Below are 18,575 nucleotides of genomic sequence, written 5' to 3' on the forward strand. Positions count from 1 at the left end.
CGGGTTGTAGTTTTTATTGGTACTATTTTCAGGTACATGCGACTTTTTATTCTATATTTTGGGAGGGGTGGTGACCAAAAAATAGTGATTCTGGCATTGTTTTTATTTTTTATTTTTTTTGCGGTGTTCACCGTGCGGTAAAAATTACATTATAGTTTTATAGATTGGGTCGTTACGAACGCGGTGATACCAAATATGTGTACTGTTTTTTAACGGTTTCATTTTTTCCCTATAATAAGAGACTTATTATAAGAAAAAAAAATATTTTATTTTTACACTTTTGTAAAACATTTTTATTAACTTTTTTTTACTTTTTACACTTTCTTTTTTTACCTGCAGCTTTGATCGCTGCTATAATACATTACACTACCTAGGTAGTGTAACGTATTCCAACTGTCAGTGTGACGTCACAGTCACTCTGACAGTCTACGAGGACCAGCCAGAGGCTGGTCCTCATAGGCTTCCGTTCATGGCAGACCCGGAGGCCGTTGTCTGGCCTCCGGGTGCCATCACAAGCATCAGCAGCCCCCACAATTGCATGGGGGCTGCTGATGTGCTACAAACCCCCCACATGCGGAGATCGCAATCGAGCCCCGCATGTAACGGGTTAATTGCCGAAATCAGCGGCAATGAGCCGCTGATTGGCAACAGTGGATTGTCAGCTGTCAGGGACAGTTGACCTCCCGGTTCCCGATGCACACTGTCACCGACGCTGCCACAGACACTGTCATCGACAGTGTGCATCGCGAACGGCAGTGACGTCCTGTCACTCTGACAGGAAGTCTATCAGGAGGCTGGTCCTGATAGGCTTCCGTACATGGCAGACACAAAGGCCATTACTTGGCCTCCGGTCGCCATGCTAGCCATCTGCAAACCTCTCAATTTCATTGGGAGGTCTGCCGATGTGCTGGAAACCCCTGAATGCGGTGATTGCAATCGATCACCGCAATTAAGGGGTTAATTGCCGAAATCAGCGGAAATAAGCCGCTGATCGGCATACAGTGGAGTGTCAGCTGTCAGGGACACTCGGCCTCCCGGTTCCCGGTGCACACTGTCTCCGACAGTGTGCACCAGGAACCACGCAGTAACTGTACGTCCCCATGCGCTAAGACACTGGCCACATGGACGTACAGTTGCGTCGTGGTGCGCCTAGGGGTTAATCATTTGTGGACCTAGATCAACGTTGAAAGCAGTGTATCAATGCATAAAGAGAGGTTGGTAATACTGTGTGATGCATTTGCTACCCTATCCCAAATAGGCAGACTCCCAGATTCATTTAAAGGGAATGTGTCGCTAGAAATTGTTTTTTTTCTTAGTTAAACAATTATTAACAATTTTTTTTCACAAGTCAGGAAATATTATAAATCAGATTCTAATTTATAACATTTCCATGTGATGGCCACTAGAGGGAGCAGTTCCCAAAATTGCAGCATGGTCAATGTGGTAAAGCAACCTCTTTGCTTTATGCTGCAAATTTGGGGTAGACATACTCTATCTAGTGTCTTCACACAATCCCCCCTCCCTTCTTCTAGCTAGTGCCAGGAGAAGGAGGGGTTTGAATCTTCAAACCTTCTACCTTCTACACTGTGTGCCGCCATTTTGTGAGCGATTGCACAGTGTAGGAGGATTAGATACAGTGCTCAGCAGACAGTATAACACGAACATAATACACACATCACATACACGAACATAGATTACCTTCTCCTGCTGCCGCCGCCGCCGCCTCCGCTCTTATTCCTGGCACCTTTGCTTCCTTGAACATATGGCCGGAAGCCGCGGCCGGAAATCGTCGTCTTACTGTCCGGCAGCGGCTTCCGGTCCACATGAAAATGGCGCCGGATTTCGCTCTGCAAACGAACTTCATTTTAGTCTGTGTGGGAGAAGCATGCACCGTTCTCAAACAGACGGCGCACGCTTCAGAGAATGGAACGGCTCCCGTTCGCATTCTCTATGGTGTTGTATGTGCCGTATTCCATCTCTGTATGTGTCGTTAATCGACACATACAGAGATGAAAATAAAAATGGCAGCCCCCATAGAGAAGTAAAAGTAAGAACGTAAAAAGTAGAACACAAGAAACACAAATAAATAAAATTTATGTTAATATCATATTAAAAGAAATATGATAAAAAAAATAATTTATGACACCTTCCCTTTAAACTTCTCACTAGACTGTAGCATCTAAGTGGTTAGACAGAGGGAGGGGGATCCCCAAAGAAGGCCCCCATGTCTGCATACTGTGTATGCTTATTAGAACCTGCCTGAGTTTTACACTGCATCCGGCACTGTGAAAGTTGTTAAAAAAAACAAACAACTAAACAAAGAACGATGTCGGAATTGAAGGTTTTTTTTTCATTACCCTCTCTCAAAAAAAGTCATAAAAGTTAATCATTAAGTCCTATATACCCCAAAATAGCATTAATAAAAACTACAACTTGTCCCGCAAAAAACAAACCCTCATAAAGCTTTGTAGATGGTAAATAACAAAAAAAAAAATTATGGCGCTCAGAATGTAGAGACACAAAAAAAAGTGTTTTTATTGTGCAAAGTAGTAAAACATAAAAGAACTATATGAATTCGATACTGTCATAATCGTAACGAACGACTCACAGAATAAAGTTAAATTGTCATTAATACCACAAGATGAACCTGTAAAAACGAAAGTAAAAAAACAATGGCGGAATTGCGGTTTCATTTTTCATTCCCCCCCAAAAACGAATCTTAAAGGGGTTGTCCGGTTTCAGCAAATTATTATTTTTTTCTGTATAATTAAAAGTTATACAATTTTCTAATATACTTTCTGTATTAATTCTTTTCAAGATCTACCTGTGGATAAAATTCTATCCATGGTCATGTGATGTACACACAAGTGCTGGGTTCGTTTCAGTATCATTATCAGAGCTGTGTCTTCTGACACTCCCAGCACCTGTGTGTACATCACATGATCATGGACAGAATTTTATCCACTGGGAGTAAACAATGAATGCTCCTACTGAATAACAACAAGCAGAGATGTTGAAAACCGTGAGGAATTAATATAGAAGGTAAATAGGAAAATTGTATTACTTTTATTTGTACAAAAAATAAACATTAATTTGTTGAAACCGAACACCCCCTTTGAAACATATGTGAAATAAAAAAATACAACTCGTCCCGCAAAACATATGCCTTCATATAGCGAAGGAACAGGTCAGCAGAATTATGAGACTGTGTAGAAAAATAAAGTAGCTAATATGAAATCAATCTATGCTCCCATACAAATGGGATTATTTCATTTAAACAGTAGATCTGTCAAGCTCCATTGCTTCAAATGAATCCTGTCATTTCCGGAGTTCATTATAAATCAGATTTATATTACGATTTATGTTTGGTGAAGTCATTGCCTGGATGTAAGAAATAAAAAATAAATTACACAGCAGTTAGTAGTTGCACAAAGTCACTGTGCTGCACGGAGAATCAAAAGAGTCATCTTGCTAAATGAGGATTCAGGCTGTCCTATACCATGCCTGTAAGGAATAAATAGGAGACCTCTGGGAAAAGTGCTGAGCGTAGGCTGGATCTATTTCCAGCTTACATCAGCAGCTGCTGCCCCTGGGATCGTGCATACCCTATACCATATGCAATCACTGCTATGCTGCAACCTGTCTGATAATGAAAGAGCATGGTGTACATCTATACTCCAGTAGAATCCTAAATGAGAAAAAGAATGCAGATGACAAGGAAAGAAACCACATTTTGAAGTCATTAAAAAGAAATACTTTGACACATGAAATGTTGTAACCATTAATAGCACTTATCACATGGTGGAGAGACAAAGGGACAAATTAATCAAATTGACAGAACTGGGGCATTTTATGCTAATATGGGCTGCTGTGCTACAGATTATACTCTGGTGTCTAGAAAAAGGACAGAAACGACATGGCTAACATGCTAGTGACATATGTTCTGTAGGTTATATGCATGCATCCCAGCACACCGTACAATACAGGTCAAAGGAGTTTAAAAAACCACATCCACATACAGCGGGAAACAGTCAGCGCAGAAATAAGGGCATGTTTGGATCTTCAAATCCGCAACATGTCAATTCTGCAGCAGATTTGTCATGGATTTTCACTGCGGATTTCAACCTATGAAATGCAAAGGGTAAAAATCGGCAGAAAAATCCTAAGGAAAAATGACAGAAAAATCTGTATGCAGATTTTACAGAAGCTTTGCAGCTGATTTGCACCGAAATCCTCTGCAGTGAAAGTTTGCAGTGTGTTGACTCAATAAAATCTCAGTTACTATAAACTGCATATTGAATGATGAAAAAAAAAAAGGGCAGTATTAAACAGAGACTGGAAGGGATTCATAAGAGAGTACCAATGAGACCTGATTTCCCAGAGCAACATCAGTGAAGAATTGACTCTATGCTTCCTGGGTCAGGATAAAGTCTGTGGGCTAGCAGAACAATCTTAGGCCATAATATTTTAGCGGCTAGTTTAAAGGGGTTATCCGTACAATATAAACATAGTCTAAATCAGTTCCTCACTACATATAAACATGCTTCTTAATGTACTTAGGTTTTCATTTTTGGATCAAAATGCCAGTCGATGCCCCGGTCACGTGATCCTTTCAGTCTGTAGTTCATTGGTTCTTGATGACATGCCGACACCGCTACACGAGACCTCAGACTGCTTCCTACTTCACTCGGTGTTGGCACATCATTCAACACGTGACCAAAAGTGGCTGGCTCTGATGACAATCGTTAACTTTGCCAGCCCCCTTCAGAAATCTAACATTGTGCTTGTTCAGGGTATTAGCGACTGACGTGGGAAGGTGCAGGCGGACTATTGGCGGAACAATTCATGAGGACATGCATAGGGATGTGATGGGCAGGGATTAGTGTGTAGAGAGGACAGCAAAGCATCATGGGACATGTAGGAAAAGATCCAAAGAACAGCGTGCAGTCCCGCCGACAACCAAGCAGTCTTACAGCGTTTGGGGAGCAATATGAATATAATAGTACGAACATATTAATTTATTTTTTAAGATGAAAACAATAAAATTACATTGGGTAACAAGGTTCTAGGTGTTTGGTAGATGTATTTTTTATTTACCTTTAAGTATAGCCCGTTCTTAAAAAATTAAAAAGGATCTCCCTATTTCTGAATTGTTTTCTCAATGGAAAAAGCTTTGACCAGCAGGCTTAATATTTTTTTCTGCTTTTACAAACAATGGCAACTCCAAACCGTTTATTCAGTTTCCTTTTTCTAATATTACATTTGTCTAGCCCCTTGGCAACATGTCACTTATATACGTGACATTAGCCAAGGGGAAGAATGGAGCAGGCTCACAGGTGGAACCCACTCCATGCTCGACGGGTGTCAGCTGTTTTATACAGCCGACACCTCACTGCAACTGTCAGGATTGGAGATTACTCCAAACCTGGCCGTTTAACCACTTAGATGCCTGGGCCAATAGCGGCCGTGACATCTGAGCCTTAGAAGAGAGAAGCAGCCCTCTGACAGCCCACCCCCCATGCGAATCGAATCGGGTGGTGCAGATAATTTTTCTAGTCGGCCAACTTTGTGCTGCTTTTAACCCCCTCCCCTCGCTAGACTGGCTACAGAGACATCTTTGATCGCAAGCATTTAAGCCCTCAGATGCCATGGTTTTTTACTTTCATTTTTACTGAATGAAGATCGCGGGAGCCAGTATGTTTCTATGGCAGCCGGGAGTCTTCTGAACGCTCCCAGCCCAGCTATAGGAATATTGATATTGAGCTCTGCCTGTGGCAGGTCTCAATAGCAATGCACTGATTTTGCCATAGACTGAAGTACAAATGATCCCTAGATTACATATAAAAAAAATAAAAAAAATAAATAAACACATTACGTATCCCCGGGTCCGAAAAGGCCCTAACTATAAAAATATATATCCAATACGGTGAACGTCGTAGCGAGAAAACGTATAAAAATGGCCAAATCGCCACTTCAACCCCCAAAATAAAACGTAATAAAAAGTGATCGAAATGCCAGACATTCCCCAAAATGGTATAAATAAAAACTACATCTTTCCCCGTTCAAAAAAAACTACTTAAACAGCTCTATACCCAGAAGTATAAAAAAAGTTATGGGGGTTCACAAAATGTCTTTGATTTTTTTTTCAAACTTTTAATGCCTTTTAAAAAATGTAAAACATAACAAAAACTATATAGATTTGGTATCACCGTGATCGTACTGACCCTCAGAATAAAAGGTAACGTGTTATTTTCACCATACAGTGAACACCGTAAAAACGAAACCTATAAGAAAATGGCAGAACTGCGGCTTCCTTCCACAGTTCCCCATTCTGAATTGCAGTATATTGTGCAAGCGATCCAACGACCGCTATGGGGACTAATAAAAATAGGAATAAACAGTTATAAATAAAGGTGTAATGATGGGGGTAGGGAAACAGACAAGTGAGCCCTAATCTACCCGCCACTCAGTTCCTGCCTACTTGCAACGACCCGCCCTAGGCGACGGGGTACAACTGGGCGACGGTCTCTACGCTCAGTAAGTGCACGACAGACAAGGGTACACAAAGCTAGGGAAATGGGGCAGTTGCCCACGGCAACACCGTGAGCAACAAGAGAGGTGAACGAGCCGAGTCAAACCAGGAGTGTACGAGGTACCAAACGCAGAGCAGGAGAGTAGTCAGTAACCCAGGGTCAGTATGAAGCAGGGTCAAATAGTTCAGAAGCTGCAGCAGGGCCAGGAAATCACACCAGAAGAATCACAAGCAAGGAGGAACAGGAAAGGCAGGTATAAATAGACAGAGGGCGGGAGCTAGCTCCGTCTGGCCAGGCTGCGATAGGCTCTCCCACTCCTAAGCCTGCCATCCTGAGTGGTGGAAGATGGAGTCAGTCTCAGAGGCATAGACTCAGGTGCAGACTGATTACCTATGGGCGTGGATACAGAAGCTGTGCCTGGCAGATCCTTTACAAAAGGTTTTTTTTAATGTGCAAAAAAATAAATAAGACTTCAGAAAACACCTTTTTGTCATTTGTCCTCTAAAGTAACATTAAAAAACATAATTTGTATTACCGAGTCCACGCTATTCTAATATCATTTTATTTAACTCACACAGTGAATGCTTATATTTAAAAAAAAAATCCACAATTGCAGTTTTTGGGTAACCTTAGCCTCTCCAAAACATGGAATATAAAGTGATCAAGAATTTGCATGTACCCCAAAATGGTATCAATAAAAACTACAGCTCGCAAAGAACAAGCCCTCAACACCGCTCAATTGAAAGAAAAAAAAGTTATGGCTCTCAAAACAATATTTTTTAACAAATATTTTTTTCTTTGTAAAAGCGTTTAAACATAAAAAAAATATATAAATTTGGAATCACCATGATTGTATCGACCCGCAGAATAAAGTTAACATGTCATTTTCACCGCAAGGTCAACACCGTAAATACGAGACCCAAAAAAACAATGTGGAATCAGTTTTTTCCCACTTCACACCACAAAGATTTTTTTTTTTTTCAGTTTCCTAGTATATTATATGGAACATTAAATAGTGCCATTAAAAACTACAACTCGTCCTGCAAAAAAACATGCCCTCATATAGCTATGTCGACATAAAAAATTAAAAAGTTAGGACTTTGGGAAGGAGGAAAAAAAATAAAAAATTGGATGTGTCTCCAGAGGTTAAAGATCAGTAACCATGCAGTGGGGCAAGTATATAAAAAAAAATAGAGTGCCTTCAGAATGCAGAATACTTTTTCCCAGCACTGAATTTTGTAAATGATGCCAAACATGACACATAGCATTCTTTGTGGAAAAGAAAGCACAGGGGTTGTAGTTCTTGTAAGATTTTGTACACAGGTCATAATGAAGCTGCTCCACTGAATAAAAAGTACAGACTTTTTTTTTTTCTTTGTTATAGCATTTTCACTTGAATGATTTGCTGAATATTTAATGTGTGTTCTCTTTCCTAACAACACCCACGAGACTACTAAAATGTTCTACTTTGAGAAATGTTCTCAGAGCAGAAAAGACTTCCATCAGACATTGCATCTGTTGGGAGACATAGAATTTGATCCAAGAGAAGTATTAACATGGCCAACAATAGAGACCAGAAAGCATGCATGTCCATACTATTTTATCATAAGTTAATAAACCAGAGCAAAGGGTTAAAAGACATGTATTCAATACAGGATTCTTTTATTGGCACTTTCAAAGTAAATTATTTTGGGATTTCTACAAAATAAATGCCCCTGTTTTCTCTGTGCATGCAGAAAACCATAGACAGAGTGACCCGATACTGCACAGTAGACACAGGCAGATAGAGAAATAGGGGTCAGCAGCAGGTGGCACCGACCATCGCTCATCACATGAATGGTTGTGAATATCATAGGAATAGCTTATCCCTAACCATGTGACTTTACCTGAGAGCCAGGAGTGGACACGGGCAGCAGAGGGCTCCCATGCAAGAACAGTTTATGGGCCCCCTGCTCCCAACTCATAGAGCATCCCACTTATCATAGAGAATCTCCCGTATGTCTCTTCAATAATACGCCAATAATTGTGAAATATGAAGAGCTGACCCTTACATGCAATTTAATAAATGGTAGGATTCGGCTAGCTGTTTTGAGGTAGAAGAGGGCAACTTTTAGCTGTTGCACCCCTGTGCAGATGCACAGGTCACACAAATAGCTTAAGTTATCATGCTGCAGAAAGTTATCAGTCATGCCTTATTTATACGAACGTGTTTCACGTCCGTGATACGCGCATGAAAATCACGCGCATCGCACGGACCTATGTAACTCAATGGGGCCGTTCAGACAGTCCGTGATTTTCATACAGCGTATGTCCGCTGCGTAAAACTCACGACATGTCCTATACTTGAGCATTTTTTGTGCCTCATGCACCCATTGAAGTCAATGGGTGCGTGAAAACCACGCACGGCACACGGACGCACTTCCATGTGCCGCGCATGATTCCCGCTACAGTTATTACATAAATAAAAGGAAAAAAAAAAAAGCACCACATTCATTGCAGTTTCTAAGCATCAAAACCGCATGTCATAAGGATGGCATATGCGCGAAAATCACGCAGCCACGCACCAAACACATGGAACTGCAATGCGCAAAAAAATGCAGCGTTTTTTGCGTGCACAAATCGCACACGTTTGTGTGAATTTCGCCTCAAGATAAGGATTTCTACATCTGTATGTTGCTGTGCTCTGAAAGGGGTTGCCTGGGCATTTTCTATTGGTGGCCTATCATTAGGATACGTCATCAATATCGGATTGCGAGGGTCCGACTCCTGACAACCCCATGATTGACTGAAGGAGTCGTGACATTCGTTGCCTCGGCCTCTTCAGTATTTACCAAGATCAGTGTCACACACTTCTGCAGCAGCTGTGCCTGGGATTGCAGCTCAGTCCACTCACTTGAATGGGTCCAGAACTGCAATCCCAGGCACAGCCGCTATGAAAGTGTTTGGCGCTGTGCCTGTCAACTGGGAAAAGGCCACGGTGATGAACGCCACCCCCCCTCAATCAGCTGATTGTGGGGATGCCGGGAGTTGGATCCCCACTGATCTGATATTGATGACCTATGCTAAAGGATAGCCCATGATTCGAAAATTCCTGGAGAACCACCTTAAGGCCTTATTCACATGACCGTGAAAAACGGCCATGGCCGTTCTTTTAACTGCCGTCACACAGCCGTTTTCAGAACAATGATGTTCTATGGGTGTATTCACACGGCCGTTTTTTTAACAGCCCATGAATAATGGGCATCAAAAAATAGGACATGTCAAGTTCTACACTCAGTACAAGCTGCATTCGTAAACATCTTACACATTAATGTATGTGGCTCATCTTGCGAGATGCATTCATGGACATTCTGTGTACACAATGTAAAAAAAATAAAATTGCATGCTTAGCTGCACGTTCAGAAGTCTAAGGCCCTGTTCACACTGAGTTTTATTGCCTTCAGGTTTTTTGAGGCAGATTTTGACCTGCCTGCAAATTCTTGCCGCGATTTTCACAGCTTTTTCGCCCCCGGGCTTCGAGGGCTGTGGGAAAAAATACGATGTGAAAAACACTTTCTCTGCCTCCCATTGATTCCTATGGAAGGTCAGAGGCGGAACCGCAGTAAGAAAGAGCATGCTGCTTTTTTTTTTTTTTTTTTTTTTTTTAGCGCGAGCAGCAAGAAGCCACTGTGGAAAAACGCCTCCGCCACCCATTGAAATCAATGGGAGACGGTTTCGGACATTTTTTGGTGTTGATTCCAACGCTGTTTACGTGTCAAAATCAGCATTAGAAACAGTGTTAACTAGGGCTAAAGCTAGTCAGACACGTTAAATCTAAAATCGACCGCCGATCTAATGTGTAGTTCAACATTACCCTGACTGCAGATGTGTAAAATAGAAAAAAGGAGATAAACAGTTGTCTAGCAGCAACTTATTCCCCTCTCCCCATAGAAAAAAAAAAACATGCATGCTCATCTAGGAGTTCGGGGAGATAGTTGGTGGCTGAATGAGTGTAAGGCCAGCTGTAGGCTCTATTCAGACAAGCAATTATTATACTTTATTCTGTTGCCTCAGTTTACAGAAAAATTGAAACAAACATTTTCCTTAATGTCCTAAACGAATTTCAATGCGATTTCTCTGATGTAAATACCATTAGTTGGCTTCAGTTGGCAGTTTCTCGATCAGGCTTCTGTTGAGTTTGGCAGGCAGAATAAACGTAATCTGCTGAGCTATTCTATCCAGTAAAAATAAGAAAATGGACGTCTAACAGATCACACTAAATTAAATAGAACCCACATGATCGGTTATGCTTCTATTTTGATACTAGGACTACATTGTATTTGAATCAACATGCCCCTTTTGGTGAGTGGCCGAGCAGGATTACACTGCCTGTTACACAACCACTTTCTTGTTAGTCAGCCAAAATAGACCAGATTATTAGAATACAGTGCATGATCCCTAACAGGTGGTATATCTCTTTAAATTAGGTTATTAAAGGTTGTCAATTGGCCCAAAAAGATCACATGACCAACATACAGCCCACACTCTTAGGCTATGTTCACACGGAGTATTTTGGGGGAGGAATATCTGCCTCAAAGCTCCAAACGGAATTTTGAGGCAGATATTCCTCCCCCAAAATACTCCGTGTGAATAGCAATGATCGCGCCGTTTTTCGCCCGCGGCCATTGAGCGCCGCGGGCAGAAAACACGCTTTCTCCTGCCTCCCATTGAAGTCAATGGGAGGTCGGAGGCGGAAGCGCCCGAAGATAGGGCATGTCGCTTCTTTTCCCCGCGAGGCAGTTTTACTGCTCGCGGGAAAAAGACGCCGACGCCTCCCATTGAAATCAATGGGAGGCGTTCTCGGGCCGTTTATGCCGAGTTTTGCGACGCGGTTTCCGCGTCAAAAAACTCGGCAAAAGACCCCGTGTGAACATAGCCTTTAGGCTGGGTTCACAAGGAGTTTTTTGCATGCAGAAAATCTGCCTCAAAATTCAGTTTGGAATTTTGAGGCAGATTTAGCTCTGCCTGCACGCCGATATTCCCAGTGTTTTTCGCCCGCTGCCATTAAGCGCCACGGGAAAAAAACGCCACGAAATACGCTTTCTCTTCGTCGTGTTGAGGTCAATGGGAGGTCAGAGGCGTAAACGCTCGAAGATAGGGCATGTCCCTTCTTTTTCCCGCGAGCCGGTTTTTCCGCTGCCTCTTATTAAAATCAATGGGAGACAATTTTGGCCATTTTTTGGCGCGTTTTCCGACGCGATTTCCGTGTAAAAAAAGCTCAGTGTGAACTCCCCCTTATACTGCTAATGTATGGTGGGGGTGTAATAGTGTGCAAAGTTTGTTATAATAGATACCCTAATTTGATGTGACTTATCTGGTGACAGGATAAAGTATAACGCATTGACAAATATGTATTAAAAGTTCTCATATAAACAGCTTTTCTGTAATCTAGTGCACATCATTCCCAGTACAGAACAGAAGTTGTATAAATAATGAATGACAACATGTAAATAGCGCTCAGTAATTTGTCACATCTCACATACAGCTAAGCAGGTTTTTGCACGCTGTACGAGTCTGATGCACAGCAACCACATCTGCAGGCATGTCTAATGTATGTAGGAGGGATCTACGCTGTGCGCAGCTGTCAGAATCGTTAGCACACGGAGGAACCATAGAAAAGCTGCATCGCAGAGATTGAGAGCTCAATGTTTAACCATACACTCTTATGTCCTCATTTAAAACAACATGAAGCATCACGATGATTGGAAATATCACCCTGTCATCATTCATTAAATCCAGGAATTTTACCTCCTATGTGTTCTGCAAAACTAAAGTTGTACAATTTCACTGGAGCTCATGACTCAAAGAAAGAGGTAAAAAGTTTCAGACCAAATTCACGCAAGGGGAATATTGGTGTGATGAAGAACATGTCAAACACTGTGAAACAAAAACTGGCGATAACCAAGGCAGCGCAGGTTTGAAATTGAAAGCAATGACCTGATTGGCTGCAAAAAGCATCGGCATCATTTTTTTAAATCTGCAGCAGTTTCCATAATTGTGGGCCGAGATGTATAAATGCAGGCTCTCCATTGCACTATATAAAGACTGAGGTAGGAATGGCACTTATCAAACATGGACAGGCCATAAATGCTTAAGATCGGAATACCCTTTTAGTTTATGTAAGGAGATTTATCACTTTTTTTTTTTTTTACGCGGTAAGGATTCATGGATTATAATGAAAGTTAATAACTTCTAAAAAAACCAAAAAAGGTGTTTCCCCAATTGTATTATAATGTGCGCTGTATAAAGACAGAACTCACTGCTTTAACCTCAGTGGCCATTCAGCTAACAATAAAACAAGTAAAACTAGCTAAAGGTAAAATATAGTATAAGTAGAGGCGAGGCTTTGAACATATTCATACAATTTCAGTATTGGCAGGAAACAGCCCATGAGCTAATTGTTTTTCCCTTCGTTTACAATGCAGGCCACAGCAAGCATGTAACTCACAAAGTCAGTCTACCAAATTCCTTTTACATGTAATAATGCATTATTTAGGTTTGTCTGTGTCAACTGGTTTCCCCATAGACTTTATGAAACTTGAATAAACTAAAAGTGCCACAGTCAGAGAAAGCAAAACAATGGTTATATCATCGAAAAGAGAGCATAAAAGGAAGGCAGACGGTCAAATACTTCAGCTATATCTACTTACAGAGTGGTAGAAACTGGGCATGTGATAGAACCTTTAACAATCTTAGGCTATGGTTCACACAATAGTCAGGATTACGGCATCGGGAACATATGAAAAGTACTGCCAAACATATGCCTATACTGTTTTATACATCTGCCATGGATCCCTACTAGAAGAAAAAGGAGTACGATAAACTTTTTTTGTATACAGTTACGTATTACATACAGTTACAGCTGGATATTTTTCTAAGCTGTTCAGATCAAACGTGAAGCCTTTTTTTCCTTTGACAGGACAGACGAGCACACATTCTCTTGTCAAGTTTACCGTTTTGGGGTTCTCTTTTTAAAAATAATAGCTTATCGTCATTTTATTAAATGCATGAAAACACTTTGTTATTGTGCGGCTTTACATGCATGGGCAGACAATGGTGGACAAAATTATTTTTGTATGCATCATTCAAGACATACCGTACAGCTGGAAAAATGAGAAACTGCTCTTCACAAGCATTTGCACTTTCTAGGGTAGGGTACCATTGACATTACTTAACCATCCACTCAAGAGCTATTCGTAGCAATGATGAAGTCATGTTAATTGAATAATGGCTTCTTGCCCAGAACATTGGCATGACCTACAGTACCCTTTCCTGACGGCAATTTATATCTCTCTCTCACATACTTTATAAGAAAAAAAGACAATATGGAGAAGTATAGGACTATGAAAACTGTAACTAGATGGAACCTAAAAGACGTAAGTTTGTAGTCATATGATAGAATAAGTACTACTTTTATTATTGTAAGAAGTTCTTATATTGTTTTATTAAAAGGGTTTTCCACTAGAGGCATTTATGGCGTATAAATAGGACCTTGGGACCCTTTTCTATGACACAGAACTGGCAAATCTGCTGCATCCATGAATTACATGGACAGGCTTTCAATTGAATGGCCAACATGTATTGCTACAGTTCTCGTGCAGGGGAAATGTATAGCCAGACGCAGCTTCTGCAGATATAACACCAGATTGCTGGGGTTAGAGAGAACAGATCTACAGTCATCAGCCTATTCAAAAACGTTGTTTTACAAATCGGTCAGCTTTAAATTCACGAATAGTAATAAATTCACGCATAGTTTAAGGCTCCCCCAAATAGAAAAAAAGAATAAACTTTGTAATATACTTACCTTTTCAATTCCTCTATATAGTGATGTAACATCCCACAGCAGATGTAAGCATCACTACGGAGAAGATTACAAAGTTTAGCTTTTTTTTCTGTTTGAGGGAGCTTCACAGGGTCTTCTGTCAGAAAACCCCTTTAAAAATACATTATTGAATTCTTCCTGACATTCTGCAATGCAACTCCACTCACTGTCCCCTGGAGTTGTTCTGAGACTTGACACAATTGAGCAGTTTTCTTTTGCTATGGGGCAGGTAGAAATGTTTCACGAATACCAACATTCTTTGCAGAATATAATTCTCCATAGCCACTAATCGGTAATCTCATGTTCTAGGCAGCAGTCATGTGTAAAATCCAGATTGAAATAAGCAAACATCAGATAAGGCTATCTATAAAGTGAAAGTACATCGACAAGCCAATTGTATTCCCCCTACTATTTAGAAATGTAATAGATTACTCCTCAGTTTATTAGTAACTAATAATAAGACATTTAGTCTGAATATAAATTATAATGCATTTGATTTCTGTGGTATCATGCGGTGATATTTGGCTAAAACAGAGGGTTAACAGTAGAGATCAGAGGTTGCCCCGCTCCTGATTGCACAGGGAAACTTGCTATGCCCGCCCGATCAGCAGAACAAGTATGCTTGTCCTGTTGTGGCAACGTCCTTCCGCTCATGACTGGCATATTCATCAAACGTTGGCAACCAGGTCTTTGGTGAACATTTAACAGGTCCTCTTAAAGGACCTTATTTTTGAAAACTAGAGCAACAAGTAGAGATGCTGAAATCAGCAAGAAATGAGATTCCAACAGTTAGGTTTCTAGTGCACATTAGAAAAGGAAAGCAGTGCTTGAACTAATTGTTTAAAAGAGTTCTCATGAAGGTAATCCCAGTCACCGCTCAAAACCTCTCCCTATGGGCCATGACAGAGAGCGACTCTGTTAGACTAGCGCTCTGGCAGACTACATATCCCCTTGTCTTCAGTTGAACCTTTCAGACTAAGGGTATGTGCACACGATGAGAGGCTTTTACGTCTGAAATGACAGACTGTTTTCAGGAGAAAACAGCTGCCTCGTTTCAGACGTAAATGCTCCTCCTCGCATTTTGCGAGGCTTCTCTGACGGCCGTAAATTTTGAGCTGCTCTTCATTGAGTTCAATGAAGAACGGCTCAAATTACGTCTGAAAGAAGTGTCCTGCACTTCTTTTGACAAGGCTGTATTTTTACGCGTCGTCATTTGACAGCTGTCAAACGACGACGCGTAAATGACAGGTTGTCTGCACAGTACGTCGGCAAACCCATTCAAATGAATGGGCAGATGTTTGCCGACGTATTTTAGCCCTATTTTCAGACGTAAAACGAGGCATAATACGCCTCGTTTACGTCTGAAAATAGGTCGTGTGAACCCAGCCTAAAGCTTGTTCAGACGTGAATGATGGTATCTGTTTAGATCCAAGATCTATATTTGTTTACAATTGTTTGCACAGATGCTCTTGGTACTTTCAGTTGTTTGGAAATTGCTCCTTAGGAAACAACTAGGTCAACAATTGTGTTTCTGAGGTCTTGGATTTGCTTTGATTTTTCAATTGTGTCAAGGGCAAGAAGGCACTGGCTATAAATGTAGGCACTTAAAAACAGGCATTGGTGCCAATTAGCTCCAAAATGACTCCTAATTATTACAACTTGGTGTATGTAAATTTTTGGACTTCACATACAGTTAACAGAATCTGTCTCTAATTGATTTTTTTCTTTTTTCCTATGATGCCAAAGATGGCAAATAGCCTCAAGTGGCAAAATAACTGTGGCCCAGAGGTATGTAAAATTTCGGGCCTCAATATCTTAAAGAGTGTGAGGTACAAAACATAAAATGCATGTTTTACATCAAGGCCCAGAAACTTTAAGCTATTTCTATTTCCCTAAAATGTATTTAAAGGTTGTCCTAAAATAATTTTATATTTGTACTCTATCTCTGTTGCCTATAATCTATCAGTGTATTAACTGTAAAGTAAAAAAGGACATTACATCATACCTCTTCTGGCAAGCTGACTACCAATCCATGTTCTGTTGGCCCAACCAGCGCTTGCAGGAAGTACTCACTGCATGCAGCCAGAACTGCCCGATGGGCTCGAAACTCCTTTCCTTCCACCACTAATGTGACATCGCAGAGAATGTCTTGTTTCCACTGGTCATTGAGGCAGTGAAGAATATTGGTACAATGTACAGTAGACTCATACACGTACATGGGAGATTCAGTCTTGTCATCTGCAGACATTCCGTTCAGACCCTGAAAAATAAAATCAAGATTGTAAACAATGACTATAAGAGTAAAGAGCAACATATTATTTTAGAATACATTAACTTAAACACAAAATTTCCTAACGGACGTCAGATTCCAAGTATAGGATTATTATGTCATTAGGCTATGCTGTTACTTGTCTGTTTTTCTGGTCTTATTTATGTACATGACTATACTGGGAGCATACTTTATGTACTTGTTTGTGTCATGATCTCTTAAACTTTGTTAAAAACATTAAAATAAAATAAAGGAGATAACTGAAATGAGAAATTAATAGGTTAGTGGAACAAACTTTACATATTATACTTAAAGAAAATTCTCACAGATGTAATTGCAAAATGCAAAATTCTCTGTAAGAAGTCTTTAGGTGTCCCCCATTACACCATGGGCATCCCTAGATGTATTAGGCTCTATTTACCTTTGCGTCAGAGGCTCTGTAGCAAATTCTGTCAGATTTGTCCTGTATAGCCCCATGGTACCACGGCGGACCCCAATGTAAGCCCGGACCAAGTGTGAACATAGCCTTATATCTGTAAATTTAGCCATGTGAATCTTGGGGAAGGGTTGTCTTTTTGCACAGCACAAACAAGCAATTTTGATTAATCACGTTGAAGGAAGAATAAAGTACATTTGTAGAATAAGAAAAATGAATGACTATTACCAGCTTCATAAATTGTAGTTAGAACTTCATACGCTGTAAGGAGATTTTCTATTATAGAAAGATTATTTTTCTAAAAATCTACAGCGATTCCGCAGCGTGCAAATTCACGCGATGCGGAATTACTGTGGATTTTTAGAGCGGATTCCGCACTGAAAATACACAGACATTTACAGTACAATACAGGTGTATACAATTTTAAAAACTCCACTCATATGTAGCAGAAAAAAAAATCTGTGCGTGGTTGAGGGCAATCTGCGGATTTTCTAATCCACAGCATGTCATTTTTATCGTGGATTTATTATGGATTTTCACAGCGGATTTCTCATTGCAAAGGGTGAAATCCGCCGTGAAAATTCACGATGAATCCGGAAACATAATAGACATGCTACAAATGAGAAAATATACAGCATGCCCTCAATTCCACATAGATTTTTCCCCCGCTTAATGCAGGTGTGGTTTTTAAAATCACATTTATATATATTGTATTGTAGGATGAAATCTGAACCAAAATCTGCAAGTAACATATGCAGATTTCATCGTGGATTTGATCCAAAATCTGCGACAGAAAAAGTTAGCAGAATGTGAATTCAGCCTAAGATCTCTTTGACAGAGCAGTATTTAGTTGTGTATACTTCATGGCATGTTTACTGTCATAAGACCAAGTTCAGGCACTATGTAAAAACTGTTCCAAATTTGACTTATGTCTGTGAGAAATCTATTCAAATGTTGCATGTTTCATGATAAATGTTTCTAACACCGGTTTAACATGTTAACATATTTTAAAGTCCATAATATGACTGCAACACTTAGACCCACATAGCTTCCTATGGTGGTCAACGTTCAATTCAGTAGAACCAGGAGGTGGTTGCGGAGGTATTGTGGGTGGGCCCAAGGCAGACACTAAAATGTGACCCTATTACAGTAGAGCAAAACAGACTTAAAGAGGCTCTGTCACCAGATTTTGCAACCCCTATCTGCTATTGCAGCAGATAGGCGCTGCAATGTAGATTACAGTAACGTTTTTATTTTTAAAAAACGAGCATTTTTGGCCAAGTTATGACCATTTTTGTAGTTATGCAAATGAGGCTTGCAAAAGTCCAAGTGGGCGTGTATTATGTGCGTACATCGGGGCGTTTTTAATACTTTTACTAGCTGTGCGCTCTGAAGAGAAGTAACATCCTCTTCTCTTCAGAACGCCCAGCTTCTGACAGTGCAGATCTGTGACGTCACTCACAGGTCCTGCATCGT

The 18,575-nt window shown here is 40.5% G+C and overlaps 1 protein-coding gene across 2 annotated transcripts in view; it reads right to left on the bottom strand.

Moving 5' to 3' along the window:
• Window positions 1-18,575, bottom strand: part of BACH2 (BACH transcriptional regulator 2) — a 304,803-nt gene that overhangs the window by 65,395 nt on the left and 220,833 nt on the right. For both annotated transcript variants that reach the window (XM_075862164.1, XM_075862163.1), the window contains exon 4: window positions 16,400-16,654. In XM_075862164.1, the coding sequence (XP_075718279.1) occupies window positions 16,400-16,654 (255 nt within the window). The remainder of the gene's footprint in view (window positions 1-16,399; window positions 16,655-18,575) is intronic.

The sequence above is a fragment of the Rhinoderma darwinii genome, chromosome 4, assembly GCF_050947455.1.
Source record: "Rhinoderma darwinii isolate aRhiDar2 chromosome 4, aRhiDar2.hap1, whole genome shotgun sequence".
NCBI classification, from domain to species: domain Eukaryota; kingdom Metazoa; phylum Chordata; class Amphibia; order Anura; family Rhinodermatidae; genus Rhinoderma; species Rhinoderma darwinii.